General features: G+C 39.3%; 1 protein-coding gene across 2 annotated transcripts; it reads left to right on the top strand.

The window, feature by feature from the left end:
• The first annotated feature begins 1,548 nt into the window (after positions 1-1,548).
• Positions 1,549-18,516, top strand: ttll6 (tubulin tyrosine ligase like 6). 2 transcript variants are annotated; one of them, XM_023340368.1, is made up of 18 exons: positions 1,549-1,691; positions 4,635-4,811; positions 7,899-8,051; positions 8,201-8,238; positions 9,480-9,598; positions 9,982-10,112; positions 10,196-10,352; positions 11,478-11,621; positions 11,887-11,972; positions 12,056-12,281; positions 13,217-13,395; positions 13,527-13,715; positions 14,917-15,091; positions 15,315-15,353; positions 15,437-15,667; positions 15,753-15,794; positions 17,720-17,822; positions 18,157-18,516. In XM_023340368.1, the coding sequence occupies exons 3-18, from the start codon at positions 7,900-7,902 to the stop codon at positions 18,360-18,362; spliced, it is 2,217 nt and encodes a 738-aa protein (XP_023196136.1). In that variant the 5' UTR covers positions 1,549-1,691; positions 4,635-4,811; position 7,899; the 3' UTR covers positions 18,363-18,516. The 2 variants fall into 2 exon arrangements, with proteins under 2 accessions (XP_023196136.1, XP_023196137.1); XM_023340369.1 differs by lacking the exons at positions 1,549-1,691; positions 4,635-4,811 and having other exon boundaries at positions 7,968-8,051; positions 8,198-8,238.
• The last annotated feature ends 451 nt before the right edge of the window (positions 18,517-18,967 follow it).

The raw sequence follows: 18,967 nt of genomic DNA, 5'->3' as shown, positions 1-18,967 counted from the left end.
AAAACTATTTATATTATTTTAAAATGGTATTTTACAATGAACCATAAATATCCACATTGATATTGTAGACCGTTGCAGCTTCTTGGCTTTAAAAAATGCAGAGGGGATGGAGGGGGGGGGGGGGGGGGACTTTAGAAAAATAAATTCTAGCTGAAACAAAAACAAACAATATGCTGTAAACAGATACAACTCTGTAAATGGTCGCCCAACTCTACACTTAACACATTTATATTCCTTATTTACGACTGTAACAAGACCCGATCCCTTTATTTCAGATTGTTACGAATACATCAGCCCACGACTGCGTTATTCAAACACGCTAGGTGGAGCCAAACTCCTCTTTGTTGCAGAATTGGATCTGAATCGGATGCAGTGTGGTGATTTCAGTATCACCATACTGAAATAAAAAAATAAGAAAAACTGCTAAAGATTTCAGTCTTTTGATGAGCAAAGCTGGTAGAAACACAAGGTTACACAGAAAAGCTTGTGGCTCTAAGTGCAGAGAAAGGTGCTTCTCCAAATAGTGGCTGATTATAAATTAAATTAAAAGGTAAACATAAACACAAGTATCATTTCCTTTCCCTTCACAATTTAGTTTTTGTGGTGGTACATCGTGCAGATTACCAATGAAATAAACTGAAGTTTGTGGTTGCGTCATGAAACAATGACAAAACGTTCAAGACATGTAAACAATTGTGAAAACACATACATCCATTGCTGTGCTACGAGAATGTCACATTTATTTGAATAATAGTGGTGATGGTCCTCAAAATGAAAATGTGAAGAAATAATTGCCTAGATGGCAGACTTATAACTGAAAATATTTCATTATTCCAACGTTTAGCCACTATTTCCTAAAATAATGCAAAAGAAGACACTTCCAAGAATGCAGCTGTCCAGCAACTACATTTATGACAGCTATCACATTTCATTTTAAAATAAGAATTATCACAAAATGGAGAGACAGTGTCTCTGCAGTGTTTCATGTTTGCCTCTCTGAGATTGTTTACGCTATTATTAAATTTTATTGTATTTTACAAACTATCACATTTCTCTCTCTTTTTGTTCTAGCCAGCATTACCTGTTGCAATACAGTCTTTGTCTACAAACAAAAAGTATGTGTCAAAATAACATTTTGTCATACATTCAAAAACAACTACTTCTACAAGTCAAAAAGTAAAAAATAAAATAAAATCTTAAATAACTAATCAAATGTGCCAAATAGTCCAAGCAGATTAATATCTGCTGAGGAAAAATACATAAAAAGAAATAGATGACTCGTAGACAGAAACATACGTTTTTCTCTTGAGATTATCCAGAGAAAGAAAAATTATAAGGTTCAACACTTTTAGTAATTTCCTCCACAAATAAGAATATCTGTCTAAAATGGCAATTTAAAGTTCAAAATCCTTTAAGACATCTAAAATACACCCCTCCTTTTTGTTTTTTGGCTGATTTCCCCCCCCTGTCTTTACGTGTGTTAGCCACCAGCCAATCACAGACGAGATTCACCTCTGCCTCGCGATTGGCTGGATCTGACCCCCGTCGAGTTGATTCATGTTTACATTTGTAGCTTTACTGTCCTCTCAGCGTCCAGCCAGCACTTCACGACCATCCGTGGGAACAGCTGCAGAGAGAGCAGCGCCTTTTAGAGGCTCACATCGGGAACCGGAGGAAACGCTTTTTGGAGGGTAAATGTGACTTTTTCGACGAACTTTTTTTTTTTTTTTTTTTTGCCTTTGAAAGTACGCGTTTAAAAGTCAGTTGCTAATAGGAGCTAGCCCAGCGCTGCCCGAGCTGGGAGAGGTCGGCATTCCGTCACCATAGTAACGGCGCCGTACGTATAGGCTGCGCAGTTAACTGTAGGGTGCTTTTAGGATGTTTTATAAGTTATGAAGACTTTGCTCAATGCAGTTCTGTAGCAAGGACTTGATGAAAAGCGTTATGCTCCTCCGTTCATATAAATTAAATTCACCACTTTGTTTACGTCAAGTGTTACACCAGTTTTTTTTGGCATGCTAGTGGCTGGAGACAAGACACTCTAGCAAAACGTGCATCACTTCTTAGCATTATGCTGTGTGTTAATGACTTTCTTTAGCAGAGATGTAGAAGCTAGAGTTGACATAATGGTGGATGCAAATAAGAAAAGGCTGCTGGAGACTGCAGAAGACTCGAGAGTGAGATGGAGGATTACCTTACAGTAAGACAACACTGAAGAGGGACCTATTGGAATGCAAATACACACAAAAGTGTTCACATTTTTATTTGTAAAAGAAATATAATATCCATAATCAACTTTCCTTCCATGTCACAAATGTGTGTTACTTTGTGTGGGTCTGTTAAATAAAATCTAAATAGGAATTGAAAATTACTGTTCTAACCAGAAGAAAATTTGAAAATGGTCTAGGGATTCATATGCTTTTCAAAAGTCTCTAAAAGAAGAGGGTGATGCACACAAAACCCCATGAAGTTAACTATTTTTAATTGCATGAAAAAGAAGCACAAGTACAGACAAGACTGCTGTAAAAGGGAGATGAAATAAGTGTGAGGATAGAGACCTGGCACAGAAAAAAGAAACAAAACTCTGTTCAATAAAATGGAGAAGGAATGCTGAGCTAACCTGTATCTTATGAAAGACCAAGAGTTATGAAAATCTAGTAAATAAGATGGTTCCATAAATAAGCCACAAGGTGCCAGAATCAACAAAAGCTACAAATAAAACATAAATAATTCATATATAACCATAAAGAGAGGCAGTAGGTATAAAAAATACATGCAAAGTGACAAACATATGATTTGAAGACAAAAAACGCAATAATGTTTAAATGGCTTTAGAAGGACACAAATCAGCTCCAAATAGAGTAAATAAATTAGAGAGGAACAAACGATCATAAGGAGACAAAAGTGTCCCAGAATGACTTTAAAGAAGGAAGCGAGTCTGTGTGAGAAGCAGAGAGAGCTGAAGGCTAAGAAATGGGTGAAAGGCAACAGTGAGCATTTTATTTTTAAAAATCTGTCTGACTCAGCTCATGCTTCTTCCAATTAGCCTATGGGGAAAAAGTAATCTGCCCCTAAACCTGACAACTGCTTGTACCACTCAGGCAGCAACAACAGCCATTGGTAATATAATGAGTTTCAAGCATGAGCAGCCTCCATCTCCATCAGATATAGGTCTTGACTTTGACTAGGCCACTCCAAAACCTTCAACTGTTTTATTAGATTTTGATACGTGGACCTGTGGAAAACAACAGTTCCAAGTTTTCTCCAAGCAAAGAGATGAACTTAGGGAACATTGAAGCCATTGTAATATTTCACTCTTTATTTTATTATAGTACCAAACCACTTCTTCCCATCTTCTACCTCTGATAGTATTTTTCAGGCATTAACCACTTCAAATATTATTTCTCACCTCCAAACAAACTAGCATCATTTAAGCAGCTGGTGCCAAAGAATGCTCCTAAAACTCTCTCTCTTTTTTTCCCCCTTACTTTCATCTCCTGTGCTTTCCATGAGCCCCAGCTGCCAACCTGTCTGATAAGTTTCTTATCTTCAGAACCATAACGCAGAGGTCTGGTCTCCCGTTTTAATACGCAGTGACGTGAAGGAACAGCAGCGCTTAGAGGCGATAAAATCTATATGGTTGAGAAAAGTCTGTCTAAAATCAAAGTAGATCCTGTCGGTGGCAGGTGTGGCAGTGATGACATTGAGTTTATAATTTATAATCCAGATGTTTTCAACATAATCTGCTTTTGGCAACTGTCTTTATGGAACACTACTGACCTGTAATGGACCCGTAATCCTTTAATACCCCGCATTGATGCAATAACTCACAGACAAGGAGCCCTCACCATGCTTTATAACATGTCTTAGTAACGTTACTCCAAATGAGGATTATTTTTGTCTTATAAAATATGAATCAATTTAATGGCTTATTGTGTCCTTAGCCTAAATCACAACAAATGACCTTCTGACCTAATTCAATGTCAAACATGCAGATGCACAAATTAATTGCCTTTAGACACACAACGTGATTCGTTTCAACTAATATCCATGCTGAAAGCTTAGTAGCTAACCTTGAACGTCTCATAACGGAGCATGTCGTAGATGTGTGTAGGATATCAGTGGATGATTAATTAATCCTTAATTAGTTACAGAATTAAAGAGTTGTATCAGGGCCTCCTTGTCACCTCTTCCTCCTCGCCGTCCCTCTTTAGTTTGACTGATACCTACCCTTTGTTTGCTTCTTTCCTCTCCACGTCTTCCGATTAACATTTTTCCCCCTCTCGCCTTGCTCCATTTTTAACTCCGTTAATGGAGAGCCCGGCTTTATTTTAGCCCAGCCAACACTGCTCACTCGCAGCACCGCCGAGCTTTTCAGCACAGATTTAAACTAAACAACACGCGGCGCTGAAAGGCACCTCTCCTGTTTCAGTGAACAAGCATCAGGGATTATCCCTCTCTTCTTACCCCCCCCCCCCGCCACGTCAAGGTCCCCTGCTCGTTTTCTCTTCCATCATGTCAAGACGTATCGGGTTTTTCTAACCGGTTACCAGATCCACTTCTTCTTCAGCCTTTAAGTTGGTCTGAGCTGAGCCACCGTTATGATAACAATGAATCTTTTCTGTTTTCTGCAGGGCATTAGTTTCAGGTGGTGTGTGAAGGTGGGATGAGGTTCTTCACTGATTTGTTTGCTGTGGAGCGTGGTGGCACTTTGAGAAGCTCCTGAAGCCATCGGAAAGCAGGCGTGGAGACAAACGGCTGCAGCGTCTTCCAACACCAATTTCCTCATCAATGTAGGAGCAACACTACGGGTGAGTAACGCTGTTCTCTTTAAAGAAGTTGTCTGAGAGCGTACAGGAGCTGAAGCTAAAGCTGAACGCTAATGCTCGAGTCTCTCTGTGAGGCTCTGAAACCCAGTTCCTGTTTTGAGGTAGTAGAAAATAACAGTGACACAGACGTGGAGCCCCAACTGTTGCTGGTTGAAGTACATTAAACATTAAACTGGGGCATAAAAACAGAAACAGCACAGACAGCTGTTATTTTAGTAATCCATTTATTTCTACTGTTTGTATGTCTTTTAAAATCAGTTTGCCGCATGTTGCAGCCACAAATTTCAATGGGTTTTATCGGGATTTTTAAGTAGAGCGTAACTGGGAGGTTGAAGGAAAATGATACACTGTTCTCAATTTTCCTTCCAGGTTCAAATCTGAAGTGGGGCGTTTGTATTTAGGTCAAATGGAGAGATGCATAGGAGGATGGTTACCTCTCTGCCAGCTTTGCACATCCAGATACTGAAATCTTTCCCTGTTCTTTGTCACAGAGTAACTCCATCTCAGTCAGATTGGACGGAGAACATCTTTTACCACAGAGTTAGGTCTCTGTCACTTTATTTATATGTAGCTGTATCTATACTGAGATTAAATTACAAATCTGTTTTTAACATATTAATTAATTGAAAAACTTTCTTTGCTCTTTATAAGATTATTTTGCACTGCTTTATGTTGATCAATCCCACAAAACCCAACCGTGATTGACTGCAGCAATTCAAGGGAAAGTTATCTTGATACTTACCAAATGTACACAGACATATTTCACTTTTATTTTTCTATTATTAAATATTTTTTCTTTGATTTTCTAAACTCTCCTTTGACTTTTTTTTTTTAAAGATTCATCACTAACTCAGATATTCTTGTGAACGAAACGTTTAGAGTAAAATCTGAATGCGTCACATTAACCGGATACTTTGATTGTTTCGTGACGACGGCTCGTCCGACAAACCAGAGGTGTTGATCATGCACCTGTTCTCGCCGCACACTGAGGGAGAGTCTTGGGCCGTAACTGAATCTGGGCTGAGGTCAGTGGGGCGTCTCAGCCGAGTGCAACACTCACAGTTGAAGGCCAGGATTATCCAGATCACTGGATCAGAATACCGTTACCTGGCACCGCAGCCTCCCACTGTGTACCTGGGATGTCCCCCCTCGACACCACCAGCAACCCCAGGTTTCTGTCACAATGATTACCAGGAGTTAACTGAGTAAAATTCACCTCAAACCCTGCCTGTAAGACACCAGATCGGACACGGGGGTGCACGGCTCCTGCTGTGTTCAGATCAGAGGACAGATTGAGACGAGCAAGTGAAGCCTTGCTCGTTTCTTATATTAGGACATTCTTATGTTCTGGGAAGTGGATCTTGACTATGTGTGTTGCGCTGTCTTTTGCATATATTAGCTTAAACCTGCAGTAACCTTTACAAAAATATGTTTTTTCTATATTTGCTAATACTGTCACCATGTTGTGACAGTATGGTATGAGACAGATCATATGTGAAAAAATCAAGCTCCTCCATCTCCTCCTTGCACCGCTCCCGGTCTAAAACAACCAATCAGAGCCAGGAGGAAGGTCTTAGCGCTGTCTGTCATGCTCATGTACGTGCTGCTCAATATGCCAACACAACTTACCGTTACAGGAAAACTATTTATCCGACGTCATCTGTGGCCATACTAACTTGCCTGAACATTCATGGTGAACCAGCTGTAGCGTAGCAGAGAGCAATGGGGGGGAGGATGTGAGTTGTGCATACATGAGCGTGATTGACAGCACTAAATCCCTCCTCCTGGCTCCGGCTCCCTCAGCATATTTTTACTCAAGTAAAAGTAAAAAGTCACAGTCCATGAAATTATATTAAAAAAGTATTTGGTAAACAGGCTTCTCACATCATCAATCGCTTAAAAATTCCAGCGTCACATGGATCATCACATGATCATATTAAGGACCAAAAATGAAAGTAATTCAAATAAATGACATGATTACAATACAGCAAAATCAGGCAGAATATAAATTTTTCCAAATCAATTTCTTTCAATATAAAACCTATTAAACATTAACAAAATTCACTGACAGTAGGTGGATTACTTCATGATAAAAATTAGCCAAGTAAAAGTAAAATGTACAGCTCAGTAAAAGTACTTCTAAAAGTATTTTTTTTTTCCAACAAGTAATTTTTTTTTTTTTTTACAAAAGTGATTCAAGTTCAAATCTGAGTGAATGCAGCAAATTACTACTTAAATCTGAATGTCAAGCGTTGTTGTGACAGACGGCATCATCATGTTGAAGAATCGCTTGGCTGCTGGTGGGACTCGTGTTCACGGCACAACAGTGGTTGAAAACTGAAAAAGCGAGGATACCGTTGATGGACTTCCTCTGAACGACGGCTTTCCTCCATAAAGGCCAGATTTGTGATATGCAGAGTGGATTTTATAAGATTTAATCAGAGTTTGGATTATTTCTCGTCATCGTTGTTGTGTTACTAGTTGCTCTGCTGCGACACCTTTTAAACGCCGGTGTGTGACTACATGCTGACAGCCGTAGCACTCATCTGATGAGATGAGTGGAAACAGAAACTTGACTCCATTCGCTCTCCTACAGCATGTTCTGCGTTCTGTTTGATTGAGTTTCGGTGTCAGGGGCTTCAGCAGGCAGCTTTAAAAAAAAAAGAACCATGTAAATGAGCGCTGGACAATAGAGCCATATTTCAGCACCGTGTAGAAGTATCCACTCACTTAGTACTTTTCCACATTTTGTTTGTTATGACTCGAAACTTCATTTGAATTTTTTGGGGGGGTTTTATGTGAGACGCTAAGTTGTGCATAGCTGTCTAATGAAATGGTCGTAAAATGATAAATGGTGGCAGCTCAGGTTAGTTTTAGCAGCTCTGGCACATTAAAATTAGCAGTGTAATACATTGACATTTATTGTTGTAATGTAACAAAATGTGGAACGGTTCAGGCATGAATAGTTTTGCAAACTATCGCTTTTATTGTACGTCTGCACAATCGTACTGTTTTTGGCGACTGCGCCAAAATCAAATAGCATTTCCCCCTCAATTTGCTCCGACGCAGGATGGGACTACCTCTGGACGGCCCAGATACAAACAACGATGCACCCAAATACGAGCTGGGAGAGGAGGAGGAAGAAGGTGAAAGCCAAACAGAGACCTACATCCCCTTCCGGCCGCCACCCACCACCAAGAAGAGAAGGAAATACAAGAGGAGGTATTTTTCTCCCCGTTGATCTTGTTGGATTTAACTTCTAAACGTACGTGTCCCTGCAGGAAGTGAACTGCTGAGGCATTTTCTGACAAGACGGCAACACCGCAAAGCAGGCGTCTGTCCTTCTCTTTGTCTCTCTTCTCTTTCAGATGATTGGCTATCAACCTCTCCAGCTGCAAATATGAAAGCGGTACGTTTGATATATATATATATTTTTTTTAAATGCCTCACGTTTGTCTGCTTAAATCAAGTTAGATTTTCAGGTGGATTTTTATCTCATTCTTCAAGCGTCTCTTGCAGTGTCAAAGTCTACAAAAACATCATTATTACATTTGAGGCATCCCAAATTCTCTGCTGTAGACAGTATCAAGATTGCGGGAAGCCCAACTCATTACAAGTTACTACCACTTATTCTGCACAAGCACTTTAGATGTTAGTGCAGTGACTATTTTTAAGAAAAAATCATTGTTGACCCTGGCTTGCACCCTTAGTTCTCCACCTGTGCATCATCTGGACCTTTAAGGATGTTTGAGTTGTTCTTTTTTCCAGGTTAGGTAATTATACAACACTTCAATCAATTTAAAAAAATAAGAACCTGTTTTAATTTATTGCCAATTTTCTGTGATCCACACATGGTTGAAGATATAAAAACAAGCTCAAATGTTTACAAATAACCTCCTTGATATTTTATATTGATTTTTAAATGAAAAAATTTTTAAAAAATCCCCAACACCCATAGAAACAAACAAGAAACCCTGACCTCAGTCCAAATGAAAATATACAGGTTGAAAACAAAACCTTAATATTTTGAGTTTGTGCTTTGTCTGGTCAAATAAAAACAAATTGATCTTTTTTTTTAATTTTAAAAAAATATATATTATTATTATTATTTTTTATTGTACTTTTTAAAATTCTTTTATTGTCTTTGCTTTCCTTTGTATGTAATCTGGACTCTTGAGTCTGTAATAAAATCTATCTATCTATCTATCTATCTATCTATCTATCTATCTATCTATCTATCTATCTATCTATCTATCTATCTATCTATCTATCTATCTATCTATCTATCTATCTATCTATCTATCTATCTATCTATCTATCTATCTATCCATCCATCCATCCATCCATCCATCCATCCATCCATCCATCCATCCATCCATCCATCCATCCATCCATCCATCCATCCATCCATCCATCCATCCATCCATCCATCCATCCATCCATCCATCCATCCATCCATCCATCCATCCATCCCTGTCCGTCCGTCCGTCCGTCCATCCATCAAAAGTTATAGTTACATAATCATTTTAGCCCTATCTAATAATGTTTTTTATTCTTATTTTCACCTTTTGGCAAAGTTTTTGGGGAAATGTCTCATCATCGAAACATTTAGAATATCTTTTTAGTAATTTAATGTTTGCTGTCCCTCAGTGCGGCGGGCGGCCCGCAGATACGGCCTCAAGGAGACGGGAGAAGATGAAGACTGGGTTCTGGTTTGGACTGACTTCTCCGTGTCTCTGGACCGTGTTAGGGACATGAAGCGTTACCAGGTATTTAAGTCAGGCGGTCTTCACTAAGCACCTCATTACCGCCAACATCAGGACAAACCGCGGCAGCTGAGTTCAGCTTTACAAATTAACCGTGTAATTCCATTTGTGCCGGAGAGAAGTGAATTAGAAATGGGGCTCCTCTGTTGTAATAGAGCCTCTTCTTCATGGAGAGGATCGGCAGCTCCCAGCATTTCTCCCAGGTCAGGCTTTTAATTTGCAATCTACTGTGATATGCTTATCCAGGCTGTTTAACAGGTTGAGACAAATTGCAGCCAGTTCTCCTCTTGAAGTTGAATTAAATGCGGCCATAATCATACGTATAAAATGTGTTATATTAGTGGAGGTGGTCCTTTCATGCTGTGTAAACGCGCTTGTCTTTGCAGAAAATAAACCATTTCCCAGGGATGAGTGAGATCTGCCGCAAAGACTTTTTGGCAAGGAACTTGAACCGCATGCTGAAGCTTTTCCCTAAAGACTATAATATCTTCCCCAGAACATGGTGCCTCCCCGCAGAGTAAGTTTTCCTTTTGTTTCACCGTCACACTGCATAAAAACACACCTCGAATGTGTCTCTAATTGTCCGATCTGTCTTCACAGCTACAGTGACTTCCAAGCCTACATCAGAGCCAAAAAACACAAGACTTACATCTGTAAGCCAGATACCGGGTGCCAAGGTAAAGGCATCTTCATCACTAAGTCCAGTAAAGACATACAACCTGGAGAGCACATGATCTGCCAGGTTTACATCTCCAAGGTGAGGCTTTTGTGAACAGCCTTGCAAAAGTATTCATGCCTCTTATCTTTTTTTTTTCTTTTTTTTTTACGTTTTCCTACGTCTCAACTGCAAACGCCAACGTATTTGATTGGAATTTTATGGTATTGATAATGTAGTGCAGAACTGTGAAGTGGAAGAAAGTGACTTTTTTTTTTACAAAATAAATTTGTGCCCTTTTATTTGAATTTTACTGCAAGTACAATTGTAAATATTACAATGTGTCTCTACCAGCTTTACACAGCTACAGACTGAAATATTTGCCCATTTATCTTTGCAAAGCAACTTAAGCTCAATCAGATAACATGGGGAACATTTATAAACACAGATTTTCCCGCTGAATATATGTCTGGACTTTGACATAATACATTGATATGCTTTGATTTGAATCACTGCACTGCAGATTTAGTTGTATTTTTAGGGCTGTTGTTCTGCTAGAAGATGAACCTTCATTTGAGACTTGAGACCCAGGTCGATGTTCAAATGCAAACCCCATATTTCAGATTTTTATTTATAAAATCTTTGGAAAAATATGTAACGTTTTCCTTCCACTTCACAGTCGTGCACTACATTGTATTTTCTGCCTGAGAAAGATACATTGTTGTTTGTGGATGTGACTACAGCTCTACGGTATTGATTTTTCAATTAATCAGAAAATAAAATTGTTCTACAGATTTTTCATTTATTTATTTTTTTATACAATATTAAAAATACAATCCTTTTGAAAATAAGAAAACATTTTATTATATAAAATGCAATAACATTCTGTTCTTTTAGTGAATGCTTGATGATTTGTAGCAAGCGATGCATCTGCAGCTAAAACATACTTCTAACATCAGCATGTGAAGCGTTTAGGACTTTCTGCTTGACTTCACATCAAAACAATGTAGGGTTGTTTTCCTGATTATTATTAAGATTAACCTCTTAACAACTGGACTGCTCTGAGTGTGTTGCTCCTTCACCAAATCCCCTTTTTCTGAGTTTGTATTCTCCAGTTAACAACTAATTGATTCCTAAATCAGTTGACGATTGTTTCAATCATCCATTTATCACAATTAATCCGATTAATCGTTTCAGCCCTAATCCTGGCCTCTGTTTCTCCTCCAGCCATTCATAATTGACCGATTCAAGTTTGACCTGAGGGTCTATGTGCTGGTGACGTCGTGCGACCCGTTCAGGATTTTCATGTTTAAGGAAGGTTTGGCTCGCTTTTGCACCAGGAAGTACAACGAGCCCATGCAAAGCAACGTGGTAAGAAGCGTGAAATGTGATGTCAATGCTCCTCGTTTTCGAAGGGTAACTAGCCTTGAAATATTTCCAAATGAAATGAAGTCAAGGTCAAATGAAAACAACATTGTTTACAAGTAAAGGCGTAGAAATATATACAGGTAGATGCAGTGTGTGCAGACTGATTAGAGTCTTTCTGTTGGAGGTCAGAACTCTTGTTATCGCAGGTTTAGTCTGGCCAGAGCGCCTTCCTCCATGTGTGAAACTGAACTCTGCTCTGCCACCTCAGGAAGATGTATGCATGCATCTCACAAACTACTCCATCAACAAGAACAGTGAGAACTTTGTCCGCGATGAAAACTGTGGCAGCAAACGGTAAAGAGGTGCCAAGAAGGTGCTGTGCTGACGAAGGCGTGTCTGTGTGTTTACGGAGCGTTGTTCTGATTTCTGCCAATCAGAAAGCTGTCCAGCCTCAACAAGCACCTCGAGCTCTTAAACTACAACACAGAGAAGATGTGGAACGACATCGAGGACATCATCATTAAGACACTGATATCTGCTCACCCCATCCTGAAGCACAACTACAACACGTGTTTTCCCAACCACATCTCCAGCAGTGCCTGTTTCGAGATCCTCGGCTTCGACGTGCTGCTGGACCACCGGCTCAAACCCTGGCTGCTGGAGGTGAGAGGTGACGGAAACCCGGTTTTGATGTGGAATCTGCAAATCATTCAGAGAACCCTATGTGCTCAGATTGTCAGAACTCAAGCTCACCCGCTTTTAAGACAGACAGAAAACTCTTCAAATGGCTTTCTGTCCGCTTAGGCTCAAAATAACCTGAAGGACAAGTGTGATTTTTTACGACTTCTGCTATTTAATTATCCTCGGATTTGTAGCTCACGATAGTTATATTGATTTACACGTGGAAAATATATGAAAGAATCTAAATGAAGGAAGGTAAGCACAAGGAAGCTGGTAACAAAGACAAAATGTGGTGACTTTTGTTCAAAACATCAAATTTGGTTTTCCATTCATCACACAATAATGTCAGCGAGAAAAACTCATGAATGCAAAACTTTATAAAAAGTTTATAACATCAAGATTAATGTTAAGTCAGCAGAAGTGTTGTCTGAGCAGGCTGATCTGTTGAAATTTTTTTATTTTTATGGATTAACCAATTTATTATTGGACAGCAAAAAGTCCTTAATATTTTTTTGTTTTGTTTTACAGAATCTGAACTAGGTGAAGCTAAAACTATGCCATTGAGGAGTTCTGGGTAGAACATACTTACAGTGAAAGTTTTTTTTAATCTTAAATTCAAAATGTATATCTATATGTATTAAGCACAGTTTTGGCTTAATTACTGCTCTAACCATGTTGCTCTTTCAGCAGACTGCCATTTTTTGAGCCTGTATTCTCTAGTTCACGATTAATCGATTACTAAATTAGTTGCTGATTATTTTAATAATCAATTCATCTCATTCAGCCCTACTCTAAACCCAATCCTGTTACTTTCTTTTTGATTTTCAAGCAATTTGTAGGTAAATCATGAAGTGAAAATGTTTCTCCATAATTTTGTTTGACGTAGTAAAACATTCAGTGTGTCTGTCTCCGTCCAGGTTAATCACTCGCCCAGTTTCACCACGGACTCTCCGCTGGATCGGGAGGTGAAGGACGCGCTCCTGTACGACACTCTGGTTCTCATCAACCTGAGCGCCTGCGACCGACGCAAGATCATCCTGGAGGAGAGACGCAGGGTGAAGGACAGGCTGCAGCAAAACCGCTCCAGAGAGGCCAGGTGAGGAAATGAGGCGTGGAGTTTCCCTCCACGGTCGCACACACACACACGCACACGTTATCGTAGGCTTGCAGTGGACACGCAGGGTGCGGGTGTGTGTGTTACTGCGCTCATTTGTGCTCGGCCGCCAGGTCAGAGGAGCTGCGACAGAGCCAGGCAGCCACGGTGGAACAGATGGAGGAGTACGAGGCCAAACACCTGGGGGGCTTTAAACGGATCTACCCCAGAGACGGGGGCGAGAAATACGACAAGTACTTCAAACACAGCAGCTCGCTCTTCCAGGAAACGGCTGCGTCCAAGGCCAGAGAGGAGTGTGCCAGGTAACTGCAGCGTGGGCAGAAAGAAAGCGTGGGCAGCGTGAGGGTGTACTGCTTCTGACGAATCCTGAATTAGAGAGGTCAGGAGGTCAGGAGAGAAAAGAGGAAAACTAAATCTGCTTAAATTAAAATATATATATGTGCAGTGAATGTAGAACCTCAAGTAAAATGCCAGCTGTTCTTCATGTATGAAAATGGGCCCATGATAAACATTTACACCTTTAATTTCACATATATTGCAAACAGATTTGTTTATTTGTCCTTAAAGAGCCACTGGGTGGAATTTGGGTTTAGCTGAAACCTAAATTCTGGTAAATAAGGGAGTTTAACCCTCACTCAATTGTCTTCTCAAGAAACTGAAGATATAACTCGTAGAAGGAAAATGAGAGAAGAATTAAAACTTGTATCCATGTCTTTGTAACAACCACCCACTGAAAAGAATGGAGGAATTAAACCTACTCCAGTACATCGTCTGTGATGTGATTTTCAGCAATTTAAATGGAATCATTAGCTGGATATCCTCTCACTGATGATGCTCTGCTATGTGATTATGTTATTCAAAATTGTTCAATTAAAATCCTGACATATGTTGCCCTTGTTAAAACTACATGCCCTGTGAAAATGGCGGATTTGTAAAAGTATTTTGTGAAAATTCAGTTTCCCAGAAAAGAAGAACCTCGGGTCAGGACAATAAAAATGATTTTTATTACGAAAGGATTTGGTTTTCGTCTGCTGGTGTTGGTCCGCTCAGCTTTATCACAAGGAAAGCAGCAACCCAGACGAGCTGAAGGTTCATACAAAACAAATCTGGGCTTCCCGAACACCCAGCAGAACCTCAGGTTGATCGCCCACATGCCAAACTGAAATACAGACATTTCTGTATTAAAACTCATTTTATTACAGAAATCTAATATTCAAATTTACGAACAAAAACTTAATTTTGTCTTTGTACTATAAGTGTTAAATTTACAAAAAATAATCGCTTGAAATATATCAGTCCGTATGCGAATTTTAACCTTTTGGGAAAAATAAATAAATTAATAAGCAAACTTTTTTGGGTGATGTTTATTATGTATTTTTGATTTCTCAAGATGCACCTGCATAGCCAAGGACCTCAAGTCTGAAACTGAATCTCTCTCCTCGTTTAGATGAAATAAATGGGTAATGTTTCGGTTGAGGCGTGATGTTGCGTCTGTGTTTCCAGGCTGCAGCTGCAGGAGCTGCGGTTGAAGCAGGAGGAGAATGAGCGCCACCTGAAGGTGAACAGAAGGAGAGAAACGCAGGGGGAGACGGCAGGGGAGAGGAGCAAACCCCGGCAAGCGCCAACGCAGCCTCCCCGTGACCTGCTGCCTTCGGATCTGCCCCACGTTGGCGCTCAGGTGCAGTGTCCACATGCGGCCACTGGGGGGCTCCACAGAGCCTGCATCCTGAGATGAATGGCTGCTCTCCTGGCTGACCCCTCACACAGTTGATGCTCACTTACCAGATTTAAATTGCAGAAGCTAAATGTTTTGCAGATATATATATATATATATATATTTTTTTTTATTGGATGACTCTTATTTTATATTGAAGTATTTTTTTTTTTTACTGTCACTTTAGGACAATCAGGCGGATCAATGTTTCAATCAATCAATCAATGTGAGACCAAATGCAAATATATTACAAACGTAGGCCGAGACAATAAAAACAAAATTAAATCACGCCTTTCTGTGTCTCTGCAGTCCGATACTTCTGGAGCTTTTGTGGGTTTAGAAGCTGCAGACCTCCAAGATGAGGTGGACGAGGAGGAGGAGCAGGAGCGGCACGAGTCCCTGCTCCAGAGACAAAAACTAGTGGAGGGCCTGGGGGTGGTGGACAAGGTCCATGAGCTGCTGCAGAGCCGGGCAGAGGGAGGGGGCCTCTACCATTATTCCACAGACATTGGTTGTCAGAGTCAGCATCAGAGGAGAGACGTGAGTTCAGATCCAGGAACAGACAAAACTGTTGATGTAAAAATATTCACCCTCTCATTTATTAAGCTGTTCCTTTGTGTTGCAGATAAACTTCCTAACACACTACTCTGATAAACAGAGATATCAGGTAAGTTACACCACACCTTCTGAAAGAATTCACACATTTTCTTTTCTCATTTTGTCACGTTACCACCACAACCTGCAATTTATTCTAAAGTGATCCAATTTTTTTTATTTTATTTTATTTTTTATAAAGATACAATTTAATTTCAAACTCTTCTCTCCAGAGCGCTTAAGCACACAGCGTGGTAGCATTGTTCGGCTTTCCCTGTGCAGGAAATATACGCTTCTACAACAGGAGGGGATTGCAATATTGAAAAGATGACTTTATCATTTTAAAGAAATAATTAATTTGTGCTTTAAAGTACAAACAGTCACCTTTAAGAGACACTTAAAATAGAGTTAATCTGTGTTTAATTTAATCCAGAGTATAATCCCAGCCGTTCTGTGAAGGCCTCAGAGGTTTGCTAGAGAACATTAGTGAACAAACAGCATCATGGAGATGAAGGAACCAAGCTGAAGTTGCTGCAGATGAGTTTAAAGCAGGTTTAGGTGATAAAATATACAAAGACTCTTCAGAAAAAGAGTGATACAACCGGAACCCTACCAAGACATGGTCGTCCCCATAAACTGAAACTATTTGTGGCAGAAAAATCACACTGAATGTCATATTTAAAACATGGCGATGGCAGCATCATGGCAGCGTTATTCGGCAGAGGCATGGAAACAGATCAGGTAAGATTGATAGAGCTGAATACGGGACGATTCTGGAAGAAAACCTTCCAGAAGCTGGAAAAGATTGCAGACTGAGGCAGAGGTTCGCCTTCCAGCAGGATAATGCAGCCACAGCTACAGCAGAAGGATTTAGATCAAATTTTAAAATGGCCCAGTCAAAGTCAAGCTGATTAAGCTTCTTTCTCAAAGAAGAATTGGTAAAAAAAAAAAGAAAAAGTCACTCTATAATTGTGTAAAGTAATGGGAACAAAAGGTGGTTCATCAAAGATACATACAAATAAGATTTTTACTTAAAAAAAAACATATATTATAAAAAGATTTTATTTTCTTATCAATTTAATTTAGGCACAAAAAAATACATTTCTATTAAAATATAGTACAGATTTGTGGTGGTAATATGACAAACATGCAGGAAAATTCAAGCAAGCGGCAATCAGGAATCAATCTGATAGTTTTTAAATAAAGCCAATCCTTAATAGATATTCCTATTATAATGATAAATCTGCCTTTTTATACAATTTCATTTAAAAAATATATTTTAGGAAACATTTTTTCTGATTGTCCCCAGTTTAATGCCTGTAACCTGGTCCCTTCCAAAAATAACTGCAATTACAGATAAGTTAGTTATAAGTAATGTGTCACTTGACAAAAAGTGTTAAAAAAGAATATATATATATATTCTTTTATATATATATATATATATATATATATATATATATATATATATATATATATATATATATATATATATATAAAAGAATATATATATATATTCTTTTATATAAAAGAATATATATATATATTCTTTTATATATATATATATATATATATATATATATATATATATATATATATATATATATATATATATATATATATATATATATATATATATATATATGAACAAAGAGAGCATTTTTCAGTGTTCATGACAAAGAACAACCCGAATCAAATAAGCTAACAACATTCAAATATTCATTCCTCATTTTGAAGTTTGATGTCTTGATCTGAAAACATGGCAGAGAATTGAACAGCCAGCCCTGCAGCTCTGTGATTAAAGAGAACATCTGTGGAAAATCAAAACGACGGAGTCAAGTCCACACCTCGTGGACGCTCAAGCCGTACACAAGATTATTTGCAGAGCTGCAAATAATCTTGTGACATAATTCAAAGGACATTCCTGATTGTTTTGTTGCGCCAGTCTCAGTGACGCATGATGACTCAAAAGTATTTGCTTTTGTCCCACATCGAAAACAGAGGAGCCTGAACGAGCACACCTGCCTGCAACTAGACGTGGAGAGCCTCCACAGGATGGGAGAAGGGCGCCGGACCTCCGGCACCCACCCGGGACCCTGTCAAGGTAGAGTCCAGTCCCGACACGGCACATCGGACCCACGTGTTTCAGACCAAGAGCAGCTGATGAAGTATATACGCGTTCTCTCTTTTCTGTTGTTTGAAAAAAAAAAACCCAACAACAACAGAAATGGCTTTTTAATGACTCCTAAGATCAAAAATGTCTTGGAGGGAGGAAAAAAGTGGAATAAAATTGAATCCTTAACGTCGACTCCATCGATGCTTGTTCATAACCGCGTGAATACATAAACAAATAAATGATAAACTGCGTGAATCGGTCGAGGCGCGGTCTTGGAAGCCTTTGTTTGGCGCTCCTTTCATTGTCCTCCTCCTCTTTTCAGTTAACAGAACCATGGACGCCTCAAAGTCCAGAGGAAAGGTCCCCGTCATAAACCCCAAGACGGGTCTGCACTCGTCCAACCACTCCGCAGACCTGCCGAGCCTCCTCATCGTCTCCACGCGCGTCCCGCTGCTCCAGAGGCCTGGCTTCTCTCACGTCGAACACAGCTCCCCCAGGACAGTCCCCCGGCCCTATAAAAGACTCTGAGGAGCGGGGCCACCGACCTCTGAAGCCCCCCGAAGGAGAACCGGGAGATCCAGACGGGGCAGCGCGATCTGTGCAGGATTTGTTAAAGCACCTGGGTGGTGGAGGCAGAGCAATATTTAACTGTGAATTTATAGTAAAATACACAGTGCCTGTATGAAAAAATGCTGTAATGGATTTTATATCTGCGAAGCTCAAGTTTACGCTCCTTTAATAAAACGGCCCACAAAAATATGAAGTTTTATATCATATAAAACCCTCGTTGAGTGCCATGACAAAAAAAAAAAAAAAAATCAGTTATCTGCTATATTCAAAAAGAGAGATGTATTTAATTTGAGAATATTTTAAATAAAGAAACTGGGTTATTGAAATCAGAGAATTTCTTGAAGTGTTATTTGATTAATTTAAAATAATTCTTTAAAAACAACCACATTGATGTCACATGTTCTGCTTGCCCCTCAAGACAATATAAAAATGCTTGAAAATCGCCATTGAAACCGTTTTAACAGACTAATTAATGAATTTGATTATACATTTGAATGAGCTAATTGTAAGAAAATACATGTCATTGTTTTCCAAAAAGATAACTATGAGAATAAATGCATTTA

Source organism: Xiphophorus maculatus, chromosome 10 (assembly GCF_002775205.1).
Source record: "Xiphophorus maculatus strain JP 163 A chromosome 10, X_maculatus-5.0-male, whole genome shotgun sequence".
NCBI classification, from domain to species: Eukaryota; Metazoa; Chordata; class Actinopteri; order Cyprinodontiformes; family Poeciliidae; genus Xiphophorus; species Xiphophorus maculatus.
Note: the sequence above shows the minus strand (reverse complement) of the source record. Positions and strands in the feature narration are given on the sequence as shown.